At 48.1% G+C, this 26,540-nt stretch overlaps 1 protein-coding gene across 1 annotated transcript in view; it reads right to left on the bottom strand.

The window, feature by feature from the left end:
- PACS1 (phosphofurin acidic cluster sorting protein 1) overlaps positions 1-26,540 on the bottom strand; it is a 101,079-nt gene that overhangs the window by 6,279 nt on the left and 68,260 nt on the right. The window contains exons 3-19 of the mRNA XM_079788104.1: positions 22,783-22,872; positions 21,048-21,173; positions 17,983-18,127; positions 17,624-17,715; positions 17,450-17,530; positions 14,790-14,849; positions 13,960-14,120; positions 13,538-13,631; positions 8,326-8,406; positions 6,930-7,045; positions 6,610-6,745; positions 5,346-5,450; positions 4,674-4,780; positions 3,464-3,618; positions 3,225-3,335; positions 1,779-1,881; positions 1,302-1,344 (exon numbers count right to left, since the gene is read on the bottom strand). Coding sequence (XP_079644230.1) covers positions 1,302-1,344; positions 1,779-1,881; positions 3,225-3,335; positions 3,464-3,618; positions 4,674-4,780; positions 5,346-5,450; positions 6,610-6,745; positions 6,930-7,045; positions 8,326-8,406; positions 13,538-13,631; positions 13,960-14,120; positions 14,790-14,849; positions 17,450-17,530; positions 17,624-17,715; positions 17,983-18,127; positions 21,048-21,173; positions 22,783-22,872 — 1,806 coding nt within the window. The remainder of the gene's footprint in view (positions 1-1,301; positions 1,345-1,778; positions 1,882-3,224; positions 3,336-3,463; positions 3,619-4,673; positions 4,781-5,345; positions 5,451-6,609; positions 6,746-6,929; positions 7,046-8,325; positions 8,407-13,537; positions 13,632-13,959; positions 14,121-14,789; positions 14,850-17,449; positions 17,531-17,623; positions 17,716-17,982; positions 18,128-21,047; positions 21,174-22,782; positions 22,873-26,540) is intronic.

The raw sequence follows: 26,540 nt of genomic DNA, 5'->3' as shown, positions 1-26,540 counted from the left end.
GAAAAGGGCACAGCTAGAGACAGACCATTTGTCACAGCTGTGAAATCCAGGGACACAGTCCTGTGTACTGGCAGGTAGGGGGCCTAGCACCTGGCAGAGGCTCAGCAGAGCTGGGAGGCCACAGAAGGTGGACCCTGAGGACTGGCGTGAAGTGGAGATCATGCCCAGATGGTCCCCTTGAGGCTGGCTGCTTAGAACACAATGGCTGCTATTCTTAGAATTGTCTATGCATTTAGACACCAGTAAGTAACACATCGATACTCAGAGCTTCCTGGATATGACTCCTTTTGCTTCCCTGGCATTGAAAGATGCTGTCACCTCCTTTGTTTGTTTGAATTTTAGATTTTTTTATCTCTCTCTCTTGGCTGTGAGGCCAGAGTGGGCAGCGACCCACAGCTCCATGATGATGTGAGTCAGACCGCCGCCCAGGCTACAGGCCACGGTCTGGGGCCTCCGACACAACTATTGGAGCAGCTCCAGTGGCAAATGGGGACTGACTGGACGAGCCAGGCGGGAGGCTGTGCAAGGTATGAGAAAGGGCCAGTGAATATGCCCAGGCTCAGGCATCTCCCAAGACCACACAAGACAGTGAGAATGTGGGCCGAGCAGAGAAGAGGGACAGTGGGAGCTGGCCCTCACCTGCCCCTTGGCCCAGAAGCTAGGAGAGTCCTCAGGGAGACTATGCAAAAAGACCCAAGCTGACCCGGAAGGGGAACGTGAACATCCCGTACATGGAAACCTGAGTTTCAGCCACGCTTCTGTGGTATGGCCTGGCCCCGCAGGTCAGCTCTGTCCCCTCAGGGCTCCCTCTCTTGGTAAGTCTCTGTCTTGTGGCCCAGCCACACCAAATGAACCAAAGATCAGTACCACTGACACCAAAGAAGTCCATGAGGTGTTCCGTGTGTTTTCAAAACCCACTAGTATAGAGATTCTCCCTTGACTACACAGGAGGGGACAGAAGAAACCCTTATTCTCAGAGGTCTATCTGACCCGAAAGATGGAAACAACCTATTTCTCAGACTGCTCTTCAGAATATCATCTCTCATTCCTTGCTATGGGGCTGTCCTGTGCACTGTGGGATGTCAGCAGCATCCTGGTCTCTACCCACTAAATGCCAGCTGTGAGAACCCAAAATGTCTCAGACATTGCCAGATGTCTGGGGGAGAATCGCCCCCGAATGAGAACCACTGTCTAGATGAGTCTTCTGTGTGCGTGTGTGTGTGCGCGCATGCGTGCATGTGGGGAGGACAGGCAGGCGGGGGGAATGGGTGGGGCAGAGAGGAGAGACAGTCAGTACTCACGCCAATGAAGGGGATAAACTTCTGATACGAGTCTTCATCAGGGCTGTTGGGAGAGACAAGAGAGCTCTACAGTTAGTGGGTGAGACTGCGTGGAGAGCTTTTCCTGTTTTATGGCAGCTTTCAGGGATCCAGACACTACTACATGACATCTTTCCATCAGGTTCCAGGATGGCACAAGGAGCCACAAAATGGAGGCAAAAGGCCCGATTCTGCACACTAGACCCCCTGCTCCCACTTCTGAGTGTCAGTCCCTGGGATGGGCTTCTCTGTACTGAGGACGCCCAGATGGGTGCGGAGGCCCAGGGCAAGGGAGGACGGGCCTGAATGGGAGGCAGCAAAAACACACTCTCTATCTCTCACATTTTCTTGGGTTTCTACACTGGGAAATGGTAGGAAGAAAAATGTGAAAAAGCAAGGAAGATTCAAGATTGAGCTAACCTACCCCACCTATAAGAAATGCCCCAAAGTGAAACTTACAACTTATGCCTGCAGGTCAACATGGCTTCAGCCACAGGAAGCTGGTGTGTCACACCCGCGCCGTTGATGTACTGCATCACCCGCCCCACTACGTCCAGTTGCTCTGCAGAAAAGTCAGGAGATAACACAGACAGACTTTAGCAGGCAGACCCGACCTTAGAGAGCCCCCTTTCTGAGACCTATGGGAAGACCTGGGAGTAGAGGTAGAAAAAGGGTTCCAAAAACCTGATGTTTTTTTTTTTTTTTAACCTGATGGTTTTTTAAAAATTATTATTTATATATATAAAAGGCTAATATGCAAAGTGTCCCCTTGGGAGTTTGACCGGGAGATGGTGAGTTCAACTGCTCGCTATGACATGTGCTGATCACCAGGGGGCAGTGCGGAACGAAGGAAGGCCCCGATCAGCTCTGATTGCTGGCCAGGCCTAGGGACCCTACCCGTGCACCAGGCCTCTAGTTAAATAACTAGAGGTCTGATGCACGTAGATTCATGCAAGAATGGGCCTGCCTTCCGGTCTGCTGGCACTGCCTTCCGGCCACTCTGCGCCTGTGTACATATGCAAATTAACCTGCCACCTTTGGTGGGTTAATTTGCATACTCACTCCTGATTGGCTGGTGGTCATCATGAAGGTATGGTCAATTTGCATATTTCTCTTTTATTAGTGTAGATTGATTTCAGAGAGGGAGAGAGAGGTAGAAACATCAATGATGAGAGAATCATTGATTGGCTGCCTCCTGCATGCCCCCTACTGAGGATTGAGCCTGCAACCCAGACATGTGCCCTTGACCAGAATCAAACCCAGGACGCTTCAGTCCGCAGGCTGACACTCTATCTGCTGAGCCAAACTGGCCAGGGCTAATGGTTCTGACTCTAATGCACAATAGACCAAAGCACTGTCCTCTCTCTTCCAACCTGTCTTGCTCTTTCCCAGGCTAACCATGCTCCAGCCTCCATCTTTGCTCAGACCAACCTCATAACCCAAAGGATCCCCTCTTCTCTACTAATCTGTGCCCATTACTTCCTTCAAGGTCTGAGGAAGTATTTGCCACCTCAGCCTCCCAGAGCTCCAGCTTGCTCCAATCCCTGCCACCTTACTCTGTGTTTCAGGATGACATGTCTGGTGTGTTATTCATGTATCAACAGACAGCTCAGGAGCTATTTTCTGCTTATATCTCATCTGTACAACTAGCATGCTCCCCCCGCCCCCTGGCACCCCCATGGCCCTCCTTATTTTTAGATGTACAGGAGCAGAACAAATGGCAGAGACTAAAATCATCCAGGGTGGAAGGGCTGCACTTAATGGGCCTCCTCTTAATATAATGGAAAAGACAAACCTGAAGCGAGTGGGAGAGTTAGAGCCATGCTCTCCGGCCTCCGTCAGCCAAGACCGGCCCTCTCTGAACCAGGCGGCATTCCATCTCAATTCCTTACAGGGGGTCGTTACCTGACACTGGGGGCTCCGAGCGACTGAACAGGTCTCTCCAGCCAGAATCAAGGAAGGTGCTGCTATATCTACTGTCGACTGAGCCCAAGTATTTGGCCACAGGGTGAGAACCTGGTAGGTGGAGAGAAGGTGAGCTGGTTAGGGGACAGGATGTTGGCATGGCCTTTGGTCCCTCCTGATTGCCCCTCCCTCGACCCAACCCACCACCCTGCTTCATGAGTGGGATCTGGCCTCTTTACCGAGGGGAATGATGAGAAAGCGCATGTAGCCAAGCCAATCGGAGGTCTTGTTGGCCAGTGACTTGACGAAGAACCGGAGGATGGAGCTCAGGTAGGTCTGGCTGCCCAGTGCTGCCACCTTCACCGGCCGCGGCATGGAGGAGTTGCAGTTGCAGCTGGGGAGCAAGGGGACAGTCACCACCACTTTCTGGAGGTTCACAGCAGCCTACTCAGAGGAAGGCTCTAAGCTCAGACCTGGCTGATCTCAACAACCCACAGGGGAGAAACAAACCAACAAACAAAATAGTACAGAGAGAGGCAGTAAGTGCTTTTGAAATTAGGGAGACATCCAGGATCAGAGAGGACGGGCCACTGTCTAGAACAGTGGTTCTCAACCTTTCTAATGCCGCGACCCTTTAATACAGTTCCTCATGTTGTGGTGACCCCCAACCATAACATTATTTTCGTTGCTACTTCATAACTGTAATTTTGCTACTGTTATGAATCGTAATGTAAATATCTGTGTTTTCCAATGGTCTTAGGCTCTACAGCAGCGCCACCCACAGGTTGAGAACTGCTAGCAGGGTCACCTAAGACCATCGGAAAACAGATATTTACATTACAATTCATAACAGTAGCAACATTACAGTTATGAAGTAGTAAAGAAAATAATTTTATGGTTGGGGGTCACTACAACATGAGGAACTGTATTAAAGGGTCGCAGCATTAAAAAGGTTGAGAACCACTGGTCTAGAAGGAAGATGGAGTTAGCTGAGGCAGCTCGGCAATGCCTCCAGGGTCAGCAGTGGGTGTGACCCCAGAGGTCGGACGCCTGAAGTCTCCTTCCCCAGCAGGGACCCTGAGCCCCTGGGAGGTCCTGGGAGGGAAAGCTCGGACTCTGAATGCCAAGCAGCTCGGCACAGTTGGGGGGATGGAGTAAAGGGTCTCTGTAAAACCTTGGGTTCTCTCTTCCTGGCTTCTTCATCCTGGGTTTAAGAGGATGAGGCAGGTCAAGTGTGGCAGGCATCCAGGATGGGAGACAGGGAGGGCAGGAGAATGATATTTTCCTTCTGGGACCAGTAGGGACATCTGAACACCACGCCTGCCACTGCCTGACCTCGGCAGTGGACTCTCGGTCTGACAAGGCCAGGAGGTACTGTCACCACTTGGGAGTCGGGGTGGGAGGATGTCAGAGGAACCCCAAAAGGCAGGAGAGGAGCCATGCCCTTACTAGCGCTGGATACGGGTGAGCAGGGCAGACAGCACAGCCTGGACCTCCACGGTGGAGCAGGTGCACACGACAGGCTTCCGCTGGTCCTGGAGCAGCTCCGCCACATACTGGGGAGGAGGAAAGGGGCAGAGACACTGGTAAGGCCACAGGGCAGAGGCTCTGCTTCCCCACGGGCGCCAAGCTGCAGGGTCCTGTCCTCTGTCCTTCAGACCACGGAGCAAGAGGGATTTGGGCATTGGGGTCTAACTGGGTGGGCAGTGGTGAGTGGGAGCAGGCAGGGTTGGGGGGGGTGCCGCTTTGCCCCTTCTGAACCACCTTCACGGACTATGGCCGACCACTGGATTTTACAACACTTTGCACTCCTCAAGGTACCTTCCTTCGCGATGCTCTGACACACACAACCCCCAGGAAGAAGGCAGGACAGGTGATATTGTTGCCTTTTTACAGATGAGGAAGCTGAGGTACCGAAAGTTAGTACTTAAGGTCCCGTAGGCTGGAAAGGACAGAAATAGGACTAGAACCCAGAGCCTGGGCTTGGTTCAGGGTAGGAGGGGCCTGAGGTATGGGGGCTATTTTTCTATTCTTCCAAGCCCTGCCTCTCAAATACGCCCCTGGGTGTCTCTTGCTCTCCAGAACCTTCCCTCCCCAGCCCTGTGGTCTACAGTGCTGTACCTGGCCCTGCCAATCAGTGGTGTTCACAAGGATGACGTTTTCTGGGAGGGCTGCGTCTGACACCAGGATCTGGTTCAGTTGGTCATATACCACCTTTCTTGGAATCTGCAGGGACAAAAGTGTTTGTGAGGCAGTCCCCAGAGAGCTTGAGAGTGGCGCTGGGTGGGCTAGTGAGAATTCGCGGAGCAGGGTATTTGGAGACACTAGGACTTTATGGAAGAGACACAGTATCACACGGGCCAGACCAAAACGGAAAGGAGGACAAAGAATAAGCAGAGTCCTCAGAGAACACTCGCATCCACAGGCACAGACCACAGCAGCCTCCTGACCGGGAGGGCAGACTGCGAGAGACGCAGCAGGCATCCCACAACGGGAGTGGGGCAGGCAGAGCAGGACAGGCAGTGGAAGGACCAGGAGAGGAGGGGGGATGGGGAGCAGGTGCGCACAGGAGCGAAATGAGGGCACCGGGGAGAGAGTTAATGAGTGGCCATGAGTGCTGCGCGGGGAGCCCTGCTGCCACGGGAACGAGGCATCTCAGGACCAGGGATTAACCAGACGGACAACACGGCACCCCAGGCGCTGGGCTAGTCTAGGCTCTGGTTCACTTCCAGCTAGGTAAAACGTCAAACACAGGAAGCCTCCCTGACATAACTTTCAATATTTATCAGGTAAATAAGCAGGCTTGCTGTTAACTCCAGAACAGGAGTTGCGTGAGGTGTCAGTTTAGAGAAAGCCCTTCCAACCCCTGGTTCCACTGGCCTTCAAAAGGAAAACCTGGTCCCCAAGGCCCAGTTCCTATGTGCTTCCCAGTTTCGCTTAGGCCTTTCAATCAAAATGCTTTACTGCCGTTGATTTGGCAGCTTGAAATCAGAGTAAGGGGCCCACACAGGACTACAGGCATCGGAGTTCAGGTTGGTGATGTCCAGTGAGATTCTGATGGCTGCCATCTTCTAGAACCTGAGTCACGGCACAAACTAACGTCTGATGGAGGCAGAGGAGGCCAAACAAACCAGAAGGGGTGGGACTGCCACCTGGGGCTGAAGGCAGCTGGGTCAATGCTGGCATTTCTTGCCCCATCCCCTGCTCCCTGCAAACAGCCTGGAGGCCAATTCCACACTAGTAGCAATAACAAGTGTGCTAGACTTCTCTATTTAGGTCTGTTTTCAAGACTTTTATTTAGAACATTTCAAAGTAGTCCTTTCCTCTCAGCTAACTGCCCAGGAAGACGACAAAACAAGCCATGGTCCAGGGGTGCTCGGGGTACCTGCGTGCTGTGGCCCAGGTCAGGGGACCGCTCGCTGTCGGAGCTGTTGGTCCTCTCACTCAGGGGCTTGGAGAGCTGCCGCTCCTTCAGGGGTGTGCTCCTCTTCTGCCGGGGAGTGTGCCCCCCTTCCACTTTGCTGCCAGACATGTGACAAGGAGGAGGTGAGACAGCCCCTCTGACCCCAAGCCATTGCCAGCCCACTCTTCCCTGGGCCACAAGCCTCTGCTAAGTGTGGTCGCAGCCTCATACCATCTGTTTGGCCTCCTTTATTCTGCACCCTCCGGCCCCCCGTTTTCAGAGTTTCTTCCCCTCATGAGTACCTGGGCGAGGCAGAGCCTTGGAGATCTGTTTTGCTGGACTTCATGGGAGTTTTGACTTTTTCTGGCACAATCAGACTTGTACTCCCATCTCCAAACATGTCCTGGTCAGTGATCTCCTGCCATGGAGGAAAGGAAGCAGCGAGGCTTACTGCTCACTAGGAGCCTCTGGGAGTCCTGCCAGGGCCCATCACCACCATGAGGAGAGTCAGTCATTCCCTCTTTTTCTAAAGCCCCCACCTCACCCGGTGAGAACACTGTGGCTGTAGGACTGAGTGTACCCACTGTGCTGGACAGCCTTGCTATTCAGTCTGTCCCCTATAGTTACGAACTATTTGTCAACACACAAACCTGAACTGAGGTTCTAGCTTCTCTAGGTGGGAAGGAGAGAGTTTTAATCAGGAAGTAACATTATTACATTTCATTTTTAAAAGACCACTGTGCAGAAAGGGCCAAAGTGGACGAGAGTGAAAGCCAGGTTATTCAGATTACTGGTGAATACAAAGCGCATGTTGTATAGTAAGTTTTAAGTTAATCTTGAATCAAGCCTAATGTTTCACACACCAGGATCTTGAATGCAGTTTTATTTACAAAAGGAAGCATAGCCTAAAACAATTCTTTCTTGGCCTCCACTAAACTACCAGGTCTCACTGTGAGGCTGATGCACAGCACTCCCCCAGATGGATTCGGTCAAGTTCTCTGCTCCCTCCCACCAGGTCCAGCCTCCAGCCCCCCTGGATGAACTGCAGCTTATCCTTCGAGGCCCAGCTCAGATGTCCTCCCCCAGGCGGAGTCACTCTGTCCTTCAGCCTCTACATGGGGTATGCATGGGTTGGCTTTCCTCCGCAGGGTTGCATTTTGAAGGCAGAGGCGTGTTCTCATATTTGCATCTTCAGTGCTAAGCACAGATGCTCAGTATATGTGTGTGGAATTCAATGTTTAAATAAATCGTGTACCCCAGCCAGTTCATTCCATTTCATTAGGGCTTGGTCTGCACTCCTGCGCAGCTCTAGCATCTCTCAGAGCAAGGAGTTGACCAGAATTCCTTGGAGATTTAATGTTGTGGCTGCCTGGCCATACATAGTAAGAGCAACATGGGAGGAAGAGATTTTTTTTTTTAGGGGAAGATACTGGTCATCATCTCTCAGAAGTAAATGAGGGTGACAGATAGTGAGAAATTATCTAAATTAGCATTTGCTCAGCTATAATTGGTGAAATAACCTGGTCTCCTGGTTACGTTCCATGGGTAAGGACTTCAGGAGGAAGAGAACACAGGATATTCACAAGTCCACAATTTAAGTAAAATCCCCATGGTGTTCCTAAGGGTCTTTTTGCCTTTGTTTCTAAAGATACAAAAACTATTTTAAACAGCCGAAATGGGAGGCTGAACCATACATACCAGGGTGTCTGTTTCAGTCAAGCTGTCATCTTGATTTTTAATCCAAGCAGATTTGACTTTTTCTAGAGCAGCCAATTCCATCTGTAAAAATTATACTAATTAGTCATCACCAATCCAAATGATCACCACCAACTTGTTTTCTAGGTTCCACAGAAACTTAAATATTTCACTTAATCTAAAGATCTAATGCACCCTTTGGGATTTTCATCTTATAACCATCTTATAAAGAGGTTATTTTGGTGAAAACTAAGCCAGAGGTCAGTCATTTTTATAATCACTAAATCAACAACACAGTGAGACATGGAACCCATAGTTTCTGACTCTCACAAGATGTCATTAGGGAAGAGAAGCTCAAAGTTTAGAGGGCTTTGCTGTGGGGTCCATATAGTCTTGCCCTGAACTCAGTAAAGCCCCTCACCCAGGAGGAACATATGGGGCCCCTTCTGCTTGTCAGAAATTGCTGAGAAGAAAGGAGGATCTTATAGTTCAGGTCCTTGATTTTGAGACTGAAGACATCCATAGTAGCCAAATGCTTTTTGCTTGGTGTTAAACATCTAGAAAACCCTCAAACAGACTATACCAAACAAAGACAACCAATGGTAAGCCTTTTAGGTGTGAACTAATTATCCCTTTGTTCCCAACTCTTAGCATTTCTCATAAATATTAAAAACTTATTTTGCCAATACAGATAAACAGCCAGGATTTTCATATTTGCTAATATTGCTTCTGGTTGTGCATGTACCAATGTCAACGTCATGAGCAGTTAAGAGTTATGGGATTTAGACACAGAAAAGGTATTTAAAAAAAAAAACCTGTTACAAGAGTTATTTGAGGCAAACTGACGACAGTGCTGGGAGCAAGATCTCAAATGCTCCAGAAAAAAAGTATTGGCCTCAGTGAATCTCTGGTTCTTGTGGGGAACCAGGAAGTCAGAAAAGATCCAGGATAGCCTACTTCTTCCTAATCACTTGAAGTCCTTCCTCTGAGTATTGATAAATATCAGATTAATAGGCTCAAGGGGTCACTTGGCAAACTAATGAACAAGGATCACAAAAGTAGGCCCCTGTGCCCTGGCTGGAAGGCTCAGTTGGTTGGAGCATCGTCCTGTACACCAAAAAGGTTGTGGGTTCGACTCTTAGTCAGGGCACATACCTACATTGTGGGTTTGATCCCCAGTCGGGGTGGGTATGGGAGGAAACCTATTGATGTCTCTCACATCAATGTTTCTCTCTTTCCCTTCCTATCTTAAAAAAAAATCAATAAAAACACCCTCAGGTGAGAATTAAAAAATAAGAAGAAGGCACCTGAGTCATACTCTGAACCAGGTTTCGCCATCTGGGCACTGCTGACATTTGGGGCAGATCTTCCCTGAGGCTGGGCTGTCCTGTGTGCTGCAGGTTGTTTAGCAGCACCCTTGGCCCCTGCCCCCTAGATCCCAGTAACAGCCCCTTATCCCCACCCTGCCTCCTGTTGTGACAACTAAAAATGGCTGCAGTCATTGCCAAATGTCCTCTGGGAGATAACTAGTCATCCCTGGTTGAGAACCACTGATCTAAGCCAGCTCCAAGACTAACCAACATACTTTAAACAGACCCTGTGACCTCAGATTTTGAGAAGGTTTGGTTCAGAGCCATACACAATCAGCTGCCTCCAGATTGCACAGCTACGTCATTTACACACTATGTAATAACCAATGTTAACAGAGTAGAATCATGGCAAAGTCCTGGTCAGACTTAAGACTAAAGAGGATTTCACTCAATTTTGGGTCTCAGTGTGACAAATGATGGGTGATAACACCATTTTGCTGGAAAGGTTTTTCTTGTGTTTAATATATTTTAAAAAAATTGATTTCAGAGAGGAAGGGAGAGGGAGAGATAGAAACATCAATGATGAGAGAGAATCATTGGTCAGCTGCCTCCTGCACATCCCCACCAGGGATCGAGCACACAACCCAGGCATGTGCCCTTGACCGGAATCAAACCCAGGACCCTTCATTCTGCAGGCTGACACTCTATCCATTGAGCCAAACCAGCTAGGGCTGCTGGAAGGTTTTAAAGTAGCATGCCCTGCAGCCACAGCATGTTTCCACAGCAAAGCTGGCACACCGACAACATCTTTAACTTGGTTTGGGGTTGGAGGGCACCTGTCAGCTATTTACTGACTCTCCTGGATGTCCCTGGCAACGCACTAAGAGCAAACTCCAACTCTCTGAGTTTCTATTCCTGCTCCTATAGATACTAAGGGCTTTTCTCTCTGCAGGAGCCTGGGACACTGGCAGTGCAGTAGCCATATCTATCTAATTGTGTGCCACTGGAGGCAGATGCTAGTACTCTGAAGCACTGTGCCTGGGGGGCGATGCTGGCTGCTGCAGAGGGTGCACAGGCTCGTGTGTGTGGGTGGGAGGTGTGTGGGGGATGTTTTCGGCTATCACTGTGATGAAGTATTAGTCTCTACCACCACTATGTACAGTGCATGGAAGCAGCAGTCTTTAGCAGCAGGCAGTCCTGACTAAAGGGCTGCATCTCCTGACTGCCCCAGCGGCAGCACTGGCAGGGCCCATTGTTACCAGCTTGTACAGCAAATAATGTCACTGCTGTGTGCTCAAGTCTTGGGAAAACTCAACAACTGTAATAATTTGTATTAGCAGAAATTCCTTCTGCTTCTAGTGATAAACGAAATCCTCTAAAATTTGGGGAACAAAAAGAAAGATTAAGAAAAATAAATAAATAGCAATGACAGGATATCAGGGAGCAAGGCCAAAAGGGGCAGCACGTGCAGGCCTGCCTATGCAGCACAAGCTCAGTATTTTTTCCTAATACATTTACAAGTCTCCATGTAAGAGCACAGCCTCACTCTGTCCTTCCTTCCCAAAGTGCCTTTCATACGAAAGAATTCCAAAGTTCCACACCCACATCAAAACATATGGGGCTCTTCAGAATAGAAATATCACAGAGAATCAGCAAAGCGAGTCTGAAATCTAGCCAAGAAAACCAGAATTTGAAGGACTCACTAAAAAGACATCTAGCTTCTATTAACCGCAGTATATCAATCCGTCCATCAACCAGACACCATGCTAGAGGTTTTACCTGCATCTTCTCACTGTATCTTCACACTGCCTTGTAAGGCATGCGCTTTACAGAGCTACACCAATGAGGAACGAAGGTGTGGCAACTGCCCGAGTACAGTTAGTGGACGAACTGGTGAAGTCAAGATTCAAACTCAGTCTGACTCCAGAGCACATGCTTTCAACCCAGCCCTACCCTGCCCCAAATAAACGTTTTGCCTAAACAGGGACCCTTAGGCCATTATATTGTAAAGACTCATACTCAATTGCCTTTACAGCAACTTAGGCTCCTATGCCAGCACCTTTTCCTTATGAATAAGGCACCCGCGGCTCAGAGGACTAAGGAGATTTTTCTAAATGTTGTAAGCCATATAACAAGACTAAAGTAAAGCCTACACATACATTCCAACAATCCAGAAACACCATCATTAGTAGAAAAGAGTTTTCTTAATACCAACAGTCCTTAGCATTTACTGAGCGGTCCCCCTGCTAGGAGCTATGCTAGTGCTCTAGGGCACTGCCTCAGTTAATCATTTAACTGCATTTGTTACAGCAGAGTCCCGTTCTGCATTCCTAGGACACTGAAAGGTCTTCCCTCCGCAGGTCCCAGGTTTCTCTCTAGAAGAGTCATCCCTATATTTATTTTTAAGACGGAATCTGGCTCTAGTGGCCAAGGATCTGTCCACGTGGACAGTGACGATTCAGCAGGGCCATCCGGCAGCCCCGGGAGAAAGAGCAGCCACCTCCTAAACACAAAGAGTGAAGTGAGACTGCCTCAGCTCCAGATCACACGAGCCTGGGCTGGAAAGCTGCTGAGGGCACAGGGTCTGCAAGTGGCAGGCCCTAAGTTTCCCTGTGGCGGGATTCTCAGTGATTCCTGGTGCTGGCTGCTTTTCCATCCCTCCTTTCCTCACCAACGCCACCTGGTGTCACCATTCTAGGGCCTGCCTGCCTGCTGGGCCTTCACCAGGAAGAGGGATTAGGTGGAAGACAGCCCCACCTGGAGGCAGCAGGCAGTAAGGCAGCCCACCAGCTGCCCACTAGCCAGCTGCACACTTGGGACAGGTGGCAGTCCTTCCACAGACAGTGCTTTTCAGGGGATGGGGCACCTCGCATGCTTCATATTATTTCCCCACAATTAATACCTATTTGCAGGATGAATTTTGTATTCCTTCTCTGAAAGCGGCAAGAATAGGAAGACTTAAAAGATTCAATTTCTGCCGAAACCGGTTTGGCTCAGTGGATAGAGCGTCGGCCTGTGGACTGAAGGGTCCCAGGTTCGAATCCGGTCAAGGGCACGTACCTTGGTTGCGGGCACATCCCCAGTAGGAGGTGTGCAGGAGGCAGCTGATCGATGTTTCTAACTTTCTATCCCTCTCCCTTCCTCTCTGTAAAAAATCAATAAAATATATTAAAAATAAAATAAAATAAAAGATTCAATTTCTTTGACCTAAGACAAGACATTGGGCTAAAATCATGCACGTCATCTTCTTGCCTTTAGTTGTGAACGAGGGGAAGAACAGCTTCCCAGGGCCTGAGATAGATACAGCATCAACCTGGGTCCCTGCCTCTGCTCCTCTACTGGGAGAACCTTCCCAAGCAGGAACAGAGCACGGTCCAGGGTGATGCTGGGCTCCTGGGGTGCTACAGCAGTCAGCACCTTTCTCCTCGTCATCAGGCAAAACGGGAACCTGCCCAATAAATTTTAAATTATTTGAGAGCACTGCCCCCTTTATAAACAAACCTACATATGTTCCGTGTCTCCTGAATAGACCTGTGGGCTTCCGGCCCACTTTGCACCTGTTCTTTCTCCAGCCTGGAATGCCTAATCGATTACCATTGGTCGGACACCATACTCCCAGCTACCGTGCGACAGACACTGAGGGAGAGGTTCTGAGGCACTGTGTGCTCTGGGAGGGAAGGCTCCAACTGAGGGTGGGATCAGACCAAAAAGAACACCCAATCGGCCACAGCAGTGCCCTCAGACAGCTAAGCTCCCAGCGAGGACTGAGATGACAACCGAGGTTGAAACAAGAAGAGATGCTCTTCTGAGGTCACAAAATGAGCCAAGAGCAGAGGGCCCAGAGTGTTAAGCCCCAACACGTCCCAGGTCCCTCTCCCCTCCCCATAGCCATTGGTCTTGCTCACAGGGCTGGTAGTGTCTTTGCCGAGGCTGCCCTTGCTGTTGAGGCTGCCAATCTCCGTCTGTGAGCTGGACTGCGACATCCCCTCAAAGAAGGGCCTGCGGTGAGGAAGCACAGCCAGGTCAGTGGCCTCCAGGGCCCAGAACAGCTGCTCCTGGGGAGCTGGGTAGAGCTGGTGTTCAAGAAAGATCAATGACCTGGCTTCAAGGACACCTGGTGAGGAAGGACACAGCAGAGGCTGGACAAGTAGGGACCTGGACTGAAGGACTTTTGTCAGTTAGAAGCAAACACAATGAACTTTATCCAGATAGCTGGAGGCTCAACAAGAATGAAGAATCGAGATTCCCTGGTAATGGGGGGAAGTGAGGGAGGGTCTAGGAAGGAGAGGTATGGGGAGACAATTTGCTAGAGGAGGTGGGGTCTCACTTAAGCTTGGGCTTTGGAGTGCTAAGGATGCTCTCTGTCTCCTCCATTTCAGGGCCACTGTCGCTGGGGTTGTACATCTCCAGACTATCATACAGTTCATCCAAGTCCTCCTCCACCTCGCGAATCTGCTCCCGGGATACGTGTTCCAGCCCAAAGCCCACCTGCAGGGAAAAAAGTCTTTAGGGTAATCCCGATTTACAATTATGGTGGACGTGCAACTCCTTCCTCCTGGACAGGTACCATGGCCTCCCTAGAGAGTCCCTATTGAGGGACAGGCCATAGCTTCACCCTCCTCGGGGTAGTCTCTGTGAACCTGGTGTCAGGAAAAGTGGCAGTGCTAGCATCTCTCTCCCAAGGAACGGGCACAAGGAAACCCAGAAGCCATGACCCAGTGACAACTGGCACCAGGCCGGCTAGACCAGGGAGAGACTGCTGCTCTATCAATGGCCAATTCTTGGTTACTCAAGGTTTGAGCACTGAAGACACTCCGGCCTCACACAGCTATTGCTCACGATGTCCCCCTTGGAATGGGCGGGAAAGGGAACCTACAACAACAGCTGGATTTACTGCTGATCCCCTGTACCAGAGGCTGGGTATTAAGCAATGGCTGGGTATAACCCTGCTGCCCCATCTCCAAATACTGAGAAGCCTTGGGTGCTACATGTGAAGTCTTTCTCTTTTCAAGTAGCTTAAAGCCCTTCTTTAGCTACCTTCTCGCTTGGGGGTCCCGGAATCTTGACTGCCAGTGGCAATGAAGAGTGCACCCCAGGAACAAGGGTGCAACTCAGGGAAATTTACTCACCATCAACCTTGAGAGTAAGGGGTCGTACCTCATCTGAAACTTTAAACCGCTTCAAGAGGGCCACAAACTTCTGTTTGATGTTAGGTTGCTGTAGGGACAAACGGCACAACAGTTCTTAACACCCACTTGTGATCGAGTCAACAGAGGGACCGAGAGCCCATTTTCTGAGAAACTGTGGGAGGACACAAAGGTGGGAAGAGACAGCTTCTACCCTCTGGCACTTCAAATCTATGACTAATTCCAGGGCACAGCACTGGTCCCTGGTGCTGTGGGCACAGGTGCAAGGAGGAGGTCTCAGGGTCCCCAGGGCCCTGCACCACGCTTGCACTGGTAACATCACATGTGCACCTGCACTCATTACTTTCTCTTGTCCTTCAGATCCATGGTGCCTCAAACTCACAGGCATCTCAAACGCAGCATTTCCAAAACAGGAACTCACTGTCTTCTCCTTATATTCCCTACCCTGGTTACTGATGTCACCATTCACCCAATTGCCCGACTCTGAACATGGAGTCTCTCCCCTCTCCTTTCTGCCCTGTGTTCCTTAACTGCTACCCTCTCTCCATCTGTAACATCACTGCTTTCCTCTAGGCCTTTGTCCTCGCCTCCCTGGGATCACTGCATCAGCCTTCAGCAGGCACCTGCCCATGTCCAGCCACTTTCCAGTCTGTCCCCTCTAAAATCCAGTGACCATTCCAAATGCAGATCTAATCATGTTACTCTCCGACCTGGAGGTCTTAGTGGGTCCGTACTGCCCAGGTGACAGAGATTAAGTGTCAAACCAATGTCTGCCCGGAGGGCTAGTTCTGTCTCTAGCCTCATGTCACCCTTCAACCCCTCAACCCCATATTCAAGTGGAAACTAACTGCTTACAGTTCTGTGAAGAGTAGAACCCTACTGGTATCTTCTGCCTTGACTAAACCTTGCCCCCAAATCCACTTGGCAAAGTTCTATTTATCCGGAGAAACCCACATCTCAGCATCTCCTCCCTGAAGCCCTCCTGGCACTCCTGCTCAGTTGGTCACGTTTGCCTTTGGCACCTCTATCCCTTACACAAAGCTCCCTCCTCTGGCACCCATCCCACTGAGCTGTTTAGATGTGTTTGTGTCACTAGACACTGTGAGCTCCTTGATGGCATGGACTGGCCCTCCTTATCTCTCTGTCTTCAACTCTGGGCACAATGCCTACCTTGTGGCCATAAGTACTTCCTGCCTGAATGACAGTCTCACTATTTGGGGATGGAAAAGACCAACTTGCAAGTAAGACTGCGCTACGCCTTCAAGAAAGGGCAGGGCTTCCAAAGGAGGAAAGGTCATTCACAGCAGAGAAAAAACTTGGGATCACAGTGACAGAAGTATAAGAACAGCACGTCGATCCGCGTCTAGAACAAAATGTTCTTGGAAGGGAGAGAATAAAGCATGTGCACAAAAGGAGACAGAGACTAAAGAACAATTACCACGCCTCTGGAAATCTGACTGAAAAGTGCCTGCAGCTAATAACAAAAGCCTGTGGGGGAGTGGGAGTGTTAAGAGGAGCACTGAACTCTGGCCCTGTATCTATTGGGGAAGCTGTGGCGACCACAGGAAGAGGTAGTTTCTAAAGCTTCAGGGGGCACCCTGTGGGAAGAAAACAGGGCCTCTGTGGTTACAGAGAGGAAAAGGGAAAGCCTAGCAGAAGGAACTACATCAGAGAGCCATCCTCTCGCCTCACCCACTCTCAGAGGACAGTGGCTCTGGTGACGTCCCGCCCCTCGCCTATTTTGGAGAGCCAATCAAGGACCAGCCACCGAGGACTATGAAACAGTTTCGCACTCTCCAGTCATTACTCCGCAGGGGAACCGAGGCCACAGTCTTGAGGACTCACATGGAAGCGGTACCTCAGGAGGACTGGAGATGACAGTCTCGTTCCACAGTGGAATGCCAGGCTCAGATACAATCATCCATCTGGAAGATCTGGCCCACATTTATGTCACTCCAAAGGTGATGGGAATCTCTGCTCTTGGGATCCCAGACTACTAGCTCTGCACTAAAGAGAATCAGGAAGCCTCTGGGGGAAAATGAAACTGTGAAATTCTCTTCTAAAAAACTCCTAACACTTTTGCCTCTCCCATATTTTCGCACAGGAACTCCATCATCAAAGTTAATTTAGAAATTCAGATATTAAGTGTTTCAGGACTCTAATTTCACCAAAAATAGTGACGCCTGAGGAAATCTTATGCAGGAGATATATAATCCAAAGGCATCTATCTGTAAGGTTATGGACCCATTAAGGCAGGAACTGTATCTAATGTAATTAAACCTTATCAAGTCCACAGTTCTAAGCGCTAGCTGATTATTTCTGGGTAAATCCAACACATGACTAAAAACAGCGATCCTGAAGTGGACAGTACGTCATGTGAACCATCCAGCCCCTGGGAGGGGAGGTGGGATGTCTGCGGTGTTCTGCTCCTGGAGGAAGCATTACCTGTCCCAAAGTTTCAAACAACGGTTCTCAACCTCTTTTCTATCCTAAGACAACGTTACAACCGTGATTCTTAATTAGGTGGTGGAGGAGGCAGTGCACAGGGGTAGATCAGAACCTTGAGGGGATGGTCATGTGCAGGCTTTAAAACCTTGAGTAGACCCTCCCATGCCCCCGCCATCAACTGAAAATCTCAGCTCAAACACTCCCCAGACCTTGGAGGCTCACCCGTGTGATGGCAGAGGTTGAGGTGAGTTTCCTCCGGGTCTTCTTTACTTTCCGTAGATCCTCATCTTCATAGAACAGGTCCTAGGTTGGGAGAGGATAGAATGCGGTTGGGAAACCCCGGGAGGTCTGGCATTGCTTCTCAGACACGGCCTGTGAGGGGCTGCGGAAAGTTACCTGCCCATGCAGTGGGTCATCACTGCCTTCCTGTTCTGAAGAGAAACTCTCCTCCTCTTCCTCAGAATAGTTGTCAATATCAGGAGAACGATCTGGAAACAGACACCTCAGTAAGAAAACCTCGCAACAGGAGGTCCGGCCCACGAGACTGGTGGAACCATGGCTCCCCGCGGGTGGAAATGTGGCAGGGGCGGAGGAAGGCCACGGCCATGGTCGGCCACGTTATATTTTCAGGGATCTCTAAACTTCTCCTTCCTAAGGACATTTCAGGCACTATCTCATTCAACTTCCCCACGTGGAGCCCAGGTGATGGGCTCCTTCTGGATCCACAGGGCCTCCAGACACTGCAAACATCTTACCGGACAGCTTGGATTTGATTCCTTCATGGTCAATGGGCTGGCTGGACAGGGAGTAGATCTTTATTTCTGCCACAGGCACGGAGACGTCCTTCACGTTGCTGTGCAGGCCCAGCACCAGGGCGCCTTCGTTAGGGTGCTGCATCACCTGAGGTCACAGCGGCAATGGAAACGCCTTACTGCGGAGGGGTCCGCAGAGGTGTCCGTTTCCATAAACCCAAGTGGATGTGCAGGCCAACGGGAATGGCATTCTGCTAATACATTTCCTTTCTCACTATCTTCCAATGCATGGCTACTCTCCTATTCCGGTCAAGGGCTTATTTTAAAACGGTGTCTGGAAGTGCCAACCACCAGTCAGACCACATGCTTAAAGATAAAAATCAAGGCCTGAGATCGAACATGGCTGCCACGGATGACATTCTAGCTGAGGTCCTTCACAGAGAAACTAGTTCTCCAGGCTGGGTGGGGCCAGCCTGCAGGTGGCGGTCACCTGTGCTCACCTCACAATGAGGAAAAGGACCTACAATACAGGAGAAAACGAAAGGGCGTGACACAGCTGGGAATGCGGCCTCCAGATCCCTGCACTGCCCCCAGTCCCTCGTATTGATACCAAACCTGAAGAGGACAGAAAGATGGGTGGGACTGTCCCACATGTTCTATTTATTATGGCCACATTTCCCCCTATTTAATGCACTGAAGTACAGAAATAAGTTTGAGAACTGATTTGTGGCCCCCTCTGCTTCCCCTTTGCCAGAGCTGAGAGGATCTGCCTGGCATGGAGGGGAACTGCACGCACACCGAGGATCATAGGAGCCTGCTTCTTACTGTTGGATCGGTAATCAGAAATAGGAAAAGGCTAGAATAAGCCCTATGGTGTTGGATGGGAATTGATTGGTATGTGGGCTTATGATCAGATAGGTAGATATAGATGGGAAAATAGATATGATGTGTATGGATACATATGTGCATGTACATATATTTCCTGGCTCTGTTTAGAAGCAGTGATACCCCAGCTGGGAAAATGAGCACTCCTAGTACCCAGGTCTTGGTTTCTAAATGCCATATTCCACTAAAGGAACCGGGGCTCTTCAGAGGATCAGTTCATTCCAAGGCTGGGTCAGGAAAAGTACAAGATGAGCCTAATACTTTATATCAGAAAGTAAAGAAGTATGTGAAGAATAAAAAAGGATAGCCCAGCCAGCGTGGTTCACTGGTTGAGCATCGACCTATGAACCAGGAGGTCACAGTTCGATTCCCAGTCGGGGCACATGACCGGGTTGCCGGCTCGATCCCCAGTGTGGGCGTGCAGGAGGCAGCTGATTGATGATTCTCTCTCATCATTGATGTTTCTCTCTCTCTCTCTCCCTTCATCTCTGAAATCAATACAAATATATATATATATATATATATTTTTTTTTTTTTTAAAAAAAAAGGATATAAGAGCTAGCCAGAGGGGCTCCTACTGGCCAAATTTGAAATATTTTGAGCATCAAAGTAAATAATGATAGTAGCAGATTAGACTTCACCATAAAGCAGGAATCCATAAGTCCATTACTGATTCAAATAAATGAATCAATCAATAAGCGGGGAAGAAAGGAAAGCTCCATCTTATAACATAAAGCCAACTAATAATATATAGAAGGAATGGTGGAATTAGAAATTCACTGTCTGCAACTATCAAAGCAGTAACTGATTCAGGCAAGAATCACAGATGCTCAAACTAGTTGGTGAAAAAGACTGTTCCATAGTCTCAAAATATTTCCCTATAAAATATTTTTTAAATTGGTAAATACAAAATATTTACTAGCTTTATATTGGAAATCTTGGCAGACACCATTTTAATCAAGCAATAAAAGTTAACATCACCAGTAATGAGACAAATCACTAGAAGAACACAGCATTAATTCTATGGTAATTCTGCCAAAAAAACATAATCTGAACCTAATCTTCAGAAAACATCAGACAAATCCAAATGAGGAGCATTCCATAAAGTCACCAGCCTATACTCTTAAAAAATGTTAAGGGCATGAAAGACAAGACCTGTTGTAGGTTGAAGGAGACTAAAGACATGACAACCAAATGCAACACATAATCCTAGGTTAAATTCTGGGCCTAGAACAGTGGTCGGCAAACTGCGGCTCGCGAGCCACATGCGGCTCTTTGGCCCCTTGAGTGTGGCTCTTCCACAAAATACCACGGCCTGGGCGAGTCTATTTTGAAGAAGTGGCGTTAGAAGTAGTTTAAGTTTAAAAAAATGTGGCTCTCAAAAGAAATTTCAATCGTTGTACTGTTGATATTTGGCTCTGTTGACTAAGAGTTTGCCAACCACTGGCCTAGAAGGATGTTACTGAAGCATGGCACAATCATCAGAATGGGGACTGTGAGTTGGATGGTAACCTTGTATCAGTGACACTGTCCTGATCTTCATGAAGGCATGGTGTTCACATAACTTAGGAAATTAACATACAGCAATATTAATGTGCAACGGGACATCATGTCTGCAACTTACTCTCAATGGTTCAGAAAAGAAAATACGCATAAATATGCTAATATGTTAACACTGGAGAATCTGGGTAAAGGGTATATGAGAATTCCTTATATATTCTTACAACCTTTCTGTAAGTTTGAATTTAAAAAAATGTATTTTATTGATTTTTTACAGAGAGGAAGGGAGAGGGATAGAGAGTTAGAAACATCAATTAGAGAGAAAAATCGATCAGCTGCCTCCTGCACACCCCCCACTGGGGATGTGCCCACAACCAAGGTACACGCCCTTGACAGGAATTGAACCTGGGACCCTTGAGTCTGCAGGCCGACACTCTCTCCTCTGAGCCAAACCGGTCAGGGCGTGAATTTTTTTTTAAGTTAAAGAAAAAACTTGATGCGTAGGAGAAAGTACTTGAAAAAAGAGGTATATCCTGCATTTTCAATATAAGAATTAACTTATCAAATGAAACACCCCGCCAGCAGGCTGGGAAAACCATTTGCTGGGCTTTCATGGCTGGGCCTGGTGTGTCTCTCAGACAATGATTTAAAGGCCGACCGTCTGGAGACTGTGTTCCTCTCACCTCTGCCATGTTGATGAGTCCCACGGCCAGGGTCTTATAGCCCAAGATAGTCCGGTTCTTGTAACGCTTTCTCCTTTGCAGCATGATCTGCAGTTTGTTGGCATCTCGCTTCAGGAAGTGAGGGTACTGCCAAGTACAAAACAGAGTCAAGCATGGTTAATGAGCAACTGGGTCCTTGGTGGGATCGTCCTGCTAGAGGGCACACAATCTTTCTGGGCTTCCCCATCTCCTGTCTGTTCACGGGGGAGTAAGGGCGTAAAGGAAGTGTCATTGAATTGCTGCTGGGGGTCTGATTCTGCTTGGTATCTAGCTTCCACTCTGCAGTCCAAAAGAACAAAGAACAGAACAAAGAAGACCACCTGATGAAAAAAGGGGTCAATTCATCAAGAAGACTTACTCCCACACGTTTACATACCTAATAACAGAGCTTCAAAATGCATGACCATGCACAACCTGTGCCTGGCTTAGGGCCGTCACAGTTTGTACTTACAGCTCCTTCTGCCCCCGATCATCCTGTGACTGGCTCTTTCCTAAAATCCAGCTCTCAGCTCAAATACTTCCTTTTCCTCCTCAGTGAGGCCTTCCCAAAGGCCTCCCACCACCCAATCCTATATCCCATTAGAGGCCCGGTGCACGAAATTCATGCACGGTGTGTGTGTGTGTGTGTGTGTGTGTGTGTGTGTGTGTGTGTGCGCCCCTCAGCCCAACCTGCACCCTCTCCAATCTGGGACCCCTCGAGGGATGTCTGACTGCTCAGTAGGATCGGGCCTAAACGGGCAGTCGGACATCCCTTTCACAATCCAGAACTGCTGGCTCCCAACTGCTCGCCTGCCTGCCTTCCTGATTGCCTCTAACTGCTTCTGCCTGCCAGCCTGATTGATGCCTAACTGCTCCCCTGCCAGCCTGATTGCCCCTAACTGCCCTCCCCTGCAGGCTTTGTCACCCTTAACTGCCCTCCCCTGCAGGCTTGATCGCCCCCAACTGCCCTCCCTTGCAGGCCTGGTCCCTCCCAACTGCCCTCCCCTGCTGGCCATCTTGTGGCGGCAATCTTGTGTCCACATGGGACAGCCATCTTGTGTTGGAGTGATGGTCAATTTGCATATTACTCTTTTATCAGATAGGATTACCCAGTTTCCTCTCCTTCACTGTCCTCTCCACATCAGAAATTATCTTGTTTTCTGATGACTTTATATTGCCTGTCTTTTTCACCACTGAGTCTCCACTGTCTACAGCAGTGCCTGGCACAGAGCACATGTTCAGAAAACTGCCTCTTTCCTTGCCATGTGCTCAGGTGTTTTCTCCATGCCTTCAATTTGGCCTACTGGGATTGTGATGAAAGACAGACATAAAGAGGAGAAGGGAATGGATGGAGATTACAAGATGAGGGCAAAATGGTTGTGTGCTGTGAATCACTAAGAGGTGATGGGGCAGAGCACGGTAGGACAGGTGAGCTAACAGCCTCATCTAAGGAAAGGAAAGAGAAGAATGAGACACGGTATATTTTTCAGCAGCCCATCCGGGTCTTGGCATCCTTATCATGGCTGGCTAAGAGAGTACTTTGGCCCTCCAGGCTGCCATGGAGCTCTAGGTGACTTTAATCCATTCCTGCTCTGGCTAATTCACTGGGTGACTTTCATTCATGGGGCTATGTCTGCTCTTGGATAAAACGGCTTCCAGATTGGAGGGCTGTCTAGGGGCGTGACTGGACATGGCATATTAGTGAGCAGGTTCTTACCTGAAGGGAGAAGGTTAACTGGAGCTCTGTTTCCACCAGTCCGCTGGCTGGAAGGATGATCTCATTGGAGCGAAGAATCCTTTTTGAACCCTGAGACCAAGAAAAACGATGTCAAAGCCGTGTCACCAAAAGCCGGACTGAAAGAAATACTATGTTTGCAAACAACTTTGACAAACTCTACACTCTTACCAGTCTTTGTTGTATTAGAATCAAGGCACCACCATAGGTATACTGGATGTTGTTACTGTACTGTATGTTTACAAAGGGTCTTCACGTTAAAATGGTTTGTTATTGCATTTGAGTTTTCCCAATACTCTGGAGGAAGAGGCGAGCAGGTACCAGTCCCCCAGGGTGTGGAGTGACCTCCCTACGCTCACCTTAGCCTGCCTCTTCCTCTCTAATTGACACTTCAGCAGCACTGTCCTGTCTGTGTGGGTTTTTTTCTCTTCTCAGATGCTCTTTCAGGCTTCTGTACACAGCAAATCAACTTGTCTTTCAGGTCTCAGCCCAGCTATAACTTTTTTCCAGGAAACTTTCCTTTTAGCACCCACCTCCCCCAACTTCAACTGTATTAGACACTGCAGTGTTTTTAGCTCTAAAAAAATAAAGTTAAGCCAAACTATTCCTAAACTATAAAGAGCTACGCAGGAGGATCTGAGGAATGCCAGTAAATTTCTATAAACGATTTTTTTTTTAAGTTGAGGTTTGATCTAAACACAGTGAAGTGCCCAGGTCTCCAGTGCACAGACCGATGAGTGGATAGATGCACACACTGTGTACCCCACATCTGTATCAAGATGTAGAACACTTCTATTGCTCTGGAAAAATCCCTCTGAACCTTCCCAATCTTGCACTCCTCCCAGAGGCAGGTACTGCTCTGACTTCCTTCACAATAGATTAGCTTGGTCTGTTCTAAAATTTCACAGAAATGGAACCATCAGTATACACTATTCTGCTAGGGCTTCTTCTGCCCAGCATAATGCATTTGAGGTCAATACAGGTTGTGTGTGTACCATTCATTCCCTTTTATTGCTAAGTAGAATTCTGTTCTAGGACATGTGTATCACACTTCGTTTACGCATGCTCCTGTTGCTGAACATTCACAATTGGGTTGTTTCTAGTTTGGGGCAATTACGGGTAAAGCTACTGTTCTTGTACAAGTCTGTGGGGACGTGTGTTTTCCTTTTTCTTGGGCAAACGCCTAAGAGAGGAATTGCTGGGTCTTAGGGAGATGCATGCTTAACTTTATGAGAAACCGCCAGACTGAGTTCCACCCCAGCAGCCCCACAGCTTCATGAACACTGGGTAAAGTTGATTGGTGGACTCTAATGGATGCGCTCAGTGGAATATCACTGTGGTTGGAATTTGCATTTCCCTGACAAGTAACAATATTGAGGACGTTTTCATTAGTTTATTGGTCATTTGTAAATTTCCATTTATGAAGTATGTATTTCATCAAATGTTTTTGCCCAGGTTGCTTATCTTATTAAGTTGTAAGCTTTTAAACTTATACATGACATTGTCAGATATATGTATTGTAAATATTTTGCCTACCCATTTTCTTAATAATAATTTGATGAAGTATTTAATTCTGATTTAGTCAACTTTATTTTCCCCCCCTAATGCTCAATGCATTCTGGGTCCCAGCTGAGAAATCTTTGCCTACTCCAAGGTTGTGAAGTTATTCTGCTGTATCAGAGCAGATATTCTGCTATATTTTCTTTTAGAAATTTAAAAATTTTATTTTTTACTTTTAGGTTTCTTATCCATTTCTACTTTTTAAAAATGAAGTGCATTTTACAATGTTTTGTAATTAGAATAGTGTTATACCAATTAAAATAATAAAGGAAACGGCTTTATCTGTTAGACAATGCTTTTTGTAGTAACCTCTATTACAAACAAGAATCCTGACAAAGTTTCCACCTGAGTTAATTTAGGCTTTTAAGAAACCTCTGTAAAATGAATCTCAGAAATGCTGAGATAACCCAAAATGTGGTTTATGTTTACTTCTGCCAGGGGTAGAACACATTGGCATGAGTCAGAGATATTTCTAGTGGTTAGAACTGGTGTGTGTGCGCCTGAAGACCCTGCTTCCTGGTAGCCCTCTCAGATGGTGGCTGCTCTTCTCCCACAATCCACGTACCACTGGGCGTGGAGGTGGCGCAGGTGTCCTCTTGCTCCTCATCACCAGCTACAGAACATTCTCTCTTCCACCTCCCTAAAAACTCCCCCTTTGAATTGCTGTCATAAGACTGTATTATCCTCTATTCTTTGCTGTTGCTGTCACCTAGAACTGCCAGTCATTCCTGCTCATGTCTTGATTTTTGGCTCCTCACTCACTGTTTCTCTCCCCAACACTACTCCAGTCATAACTTGATTTCAATATACATATGGTCTTTCCAACACCCTGACCTCTAAATCCCAAGTTCTTCTCTTCCAGTGATCTTGTCCTCTCACTTTTTCTAGCCACTCACTCACTCACATGATCATATTATAAGCAATACTTACCAGTAATCTCCGTTTTATGCATCCCACTCACTCTCTATTGGCACTTCCTATCTTTTCAGCTCATTCTCTCTAGTTTGTCAACAATGATAATCCTCCAAACTCACCAAACCTACAATCCATTGATCCTCCCATCCTTTCACTCTCCCTCATGTCCTGTTGTTCCTGCTTTCCTCCTTTCCCAGCTTAAATGCCATCATCAATCTTTATAAGTATGTCCTTGCCCATGCCCTTAACTCCTTTGCCTGCTATTGTTCTGAGTACTCATTTGGTAAATTACAACCCTGTTTAAATCCAACTGCACCAGCTGAACACGCATGGAGAGAATCCTATAATCAGGCTAACTGTTCTGACTTTAAATTTATGACCCCAAATCTTCATGCTGCCAGGCAATCACACTGCATTCTCCAAGTCCTTCCATTTTCTAAGCCGATAATCTTGATTCCTACTTTGCTGAGAAAACTGAAAATTAGGAAAAGAGCTCCCACAGCTCCCGCCACACCCACCACTTCCGGACCACCTTTGTACTCACCCCCTCCTCCCTGCTGGGACACAGATGAACCCGTGCTCCTGCCTGTCAATCGCCCTCCTTGCGATCTCATCCCTTCTCACCTACTCAGACTGTTCTAGCCATTCTTCCCTCGCCTACATAATCAACTTTCTTCTCTATTCTGAATCATTTCCCTTAACGATAACATGCCATTATTTTTTTTTAAGGCCTTTCTTGTCCCCATATGCCCTGCTAACTACCACCCCTACCTCACCGTCCTTTTATAGCAAACTCAAGAGTTGTCTATTTTTGCTCTCTTGAAGTCTTCTCCCATTTCCTCTTAAATGCATCCCAGTCAGCCTTCCTATACCACCATTCCACCAAGACTGCTACGGACAACGTCTTGGCTAACCTCCACTTGGAGGAAGTGATGATCTGTTCTCACCTTCCTGAACCTATCTGCAGCTTTGACAGAGCCATCACCCTCTCTGTCGGCAACACTTCCTTCATTTGGCTTCCAGAACACCACTCGCCTGGATTTCCTCTTTCCCTCTTGCTGCTCTTTCTTGATTTCAGGTCCTTCTTCTCCATGACTTTTTAATATTGGGGTGCCTGGAGCCTCAATCCTTAGACCTGTCCTCTTCTTTATATGCACTCCACTCCCAATGATCTCATCTAACTTAAGGTCTCAAATATGTCGATGACTCTCCAAATGATTTCTCTCCCCCACACCTCTTCCCTGAACTCTAAACTCATACATTCA

The sequence above is a fragment of the Cnephaeus nilssonii genome (genome assembly GCF_951640355.1).
Source record: "Cnephaeus nilssonii genome assembly, chromosome: 13".
Lineage (NCBI taxonomy): Eukaryota > Metazoa > Chordata > Mammalia > Chiroptera > Vespertilionidae > Cnephaeus > Cnephaeus nilssonii.
Note: the sequence above shows the minus strand (reverse complement) of the source record. Positions and strands in the feature narration are given on the sequence as shown.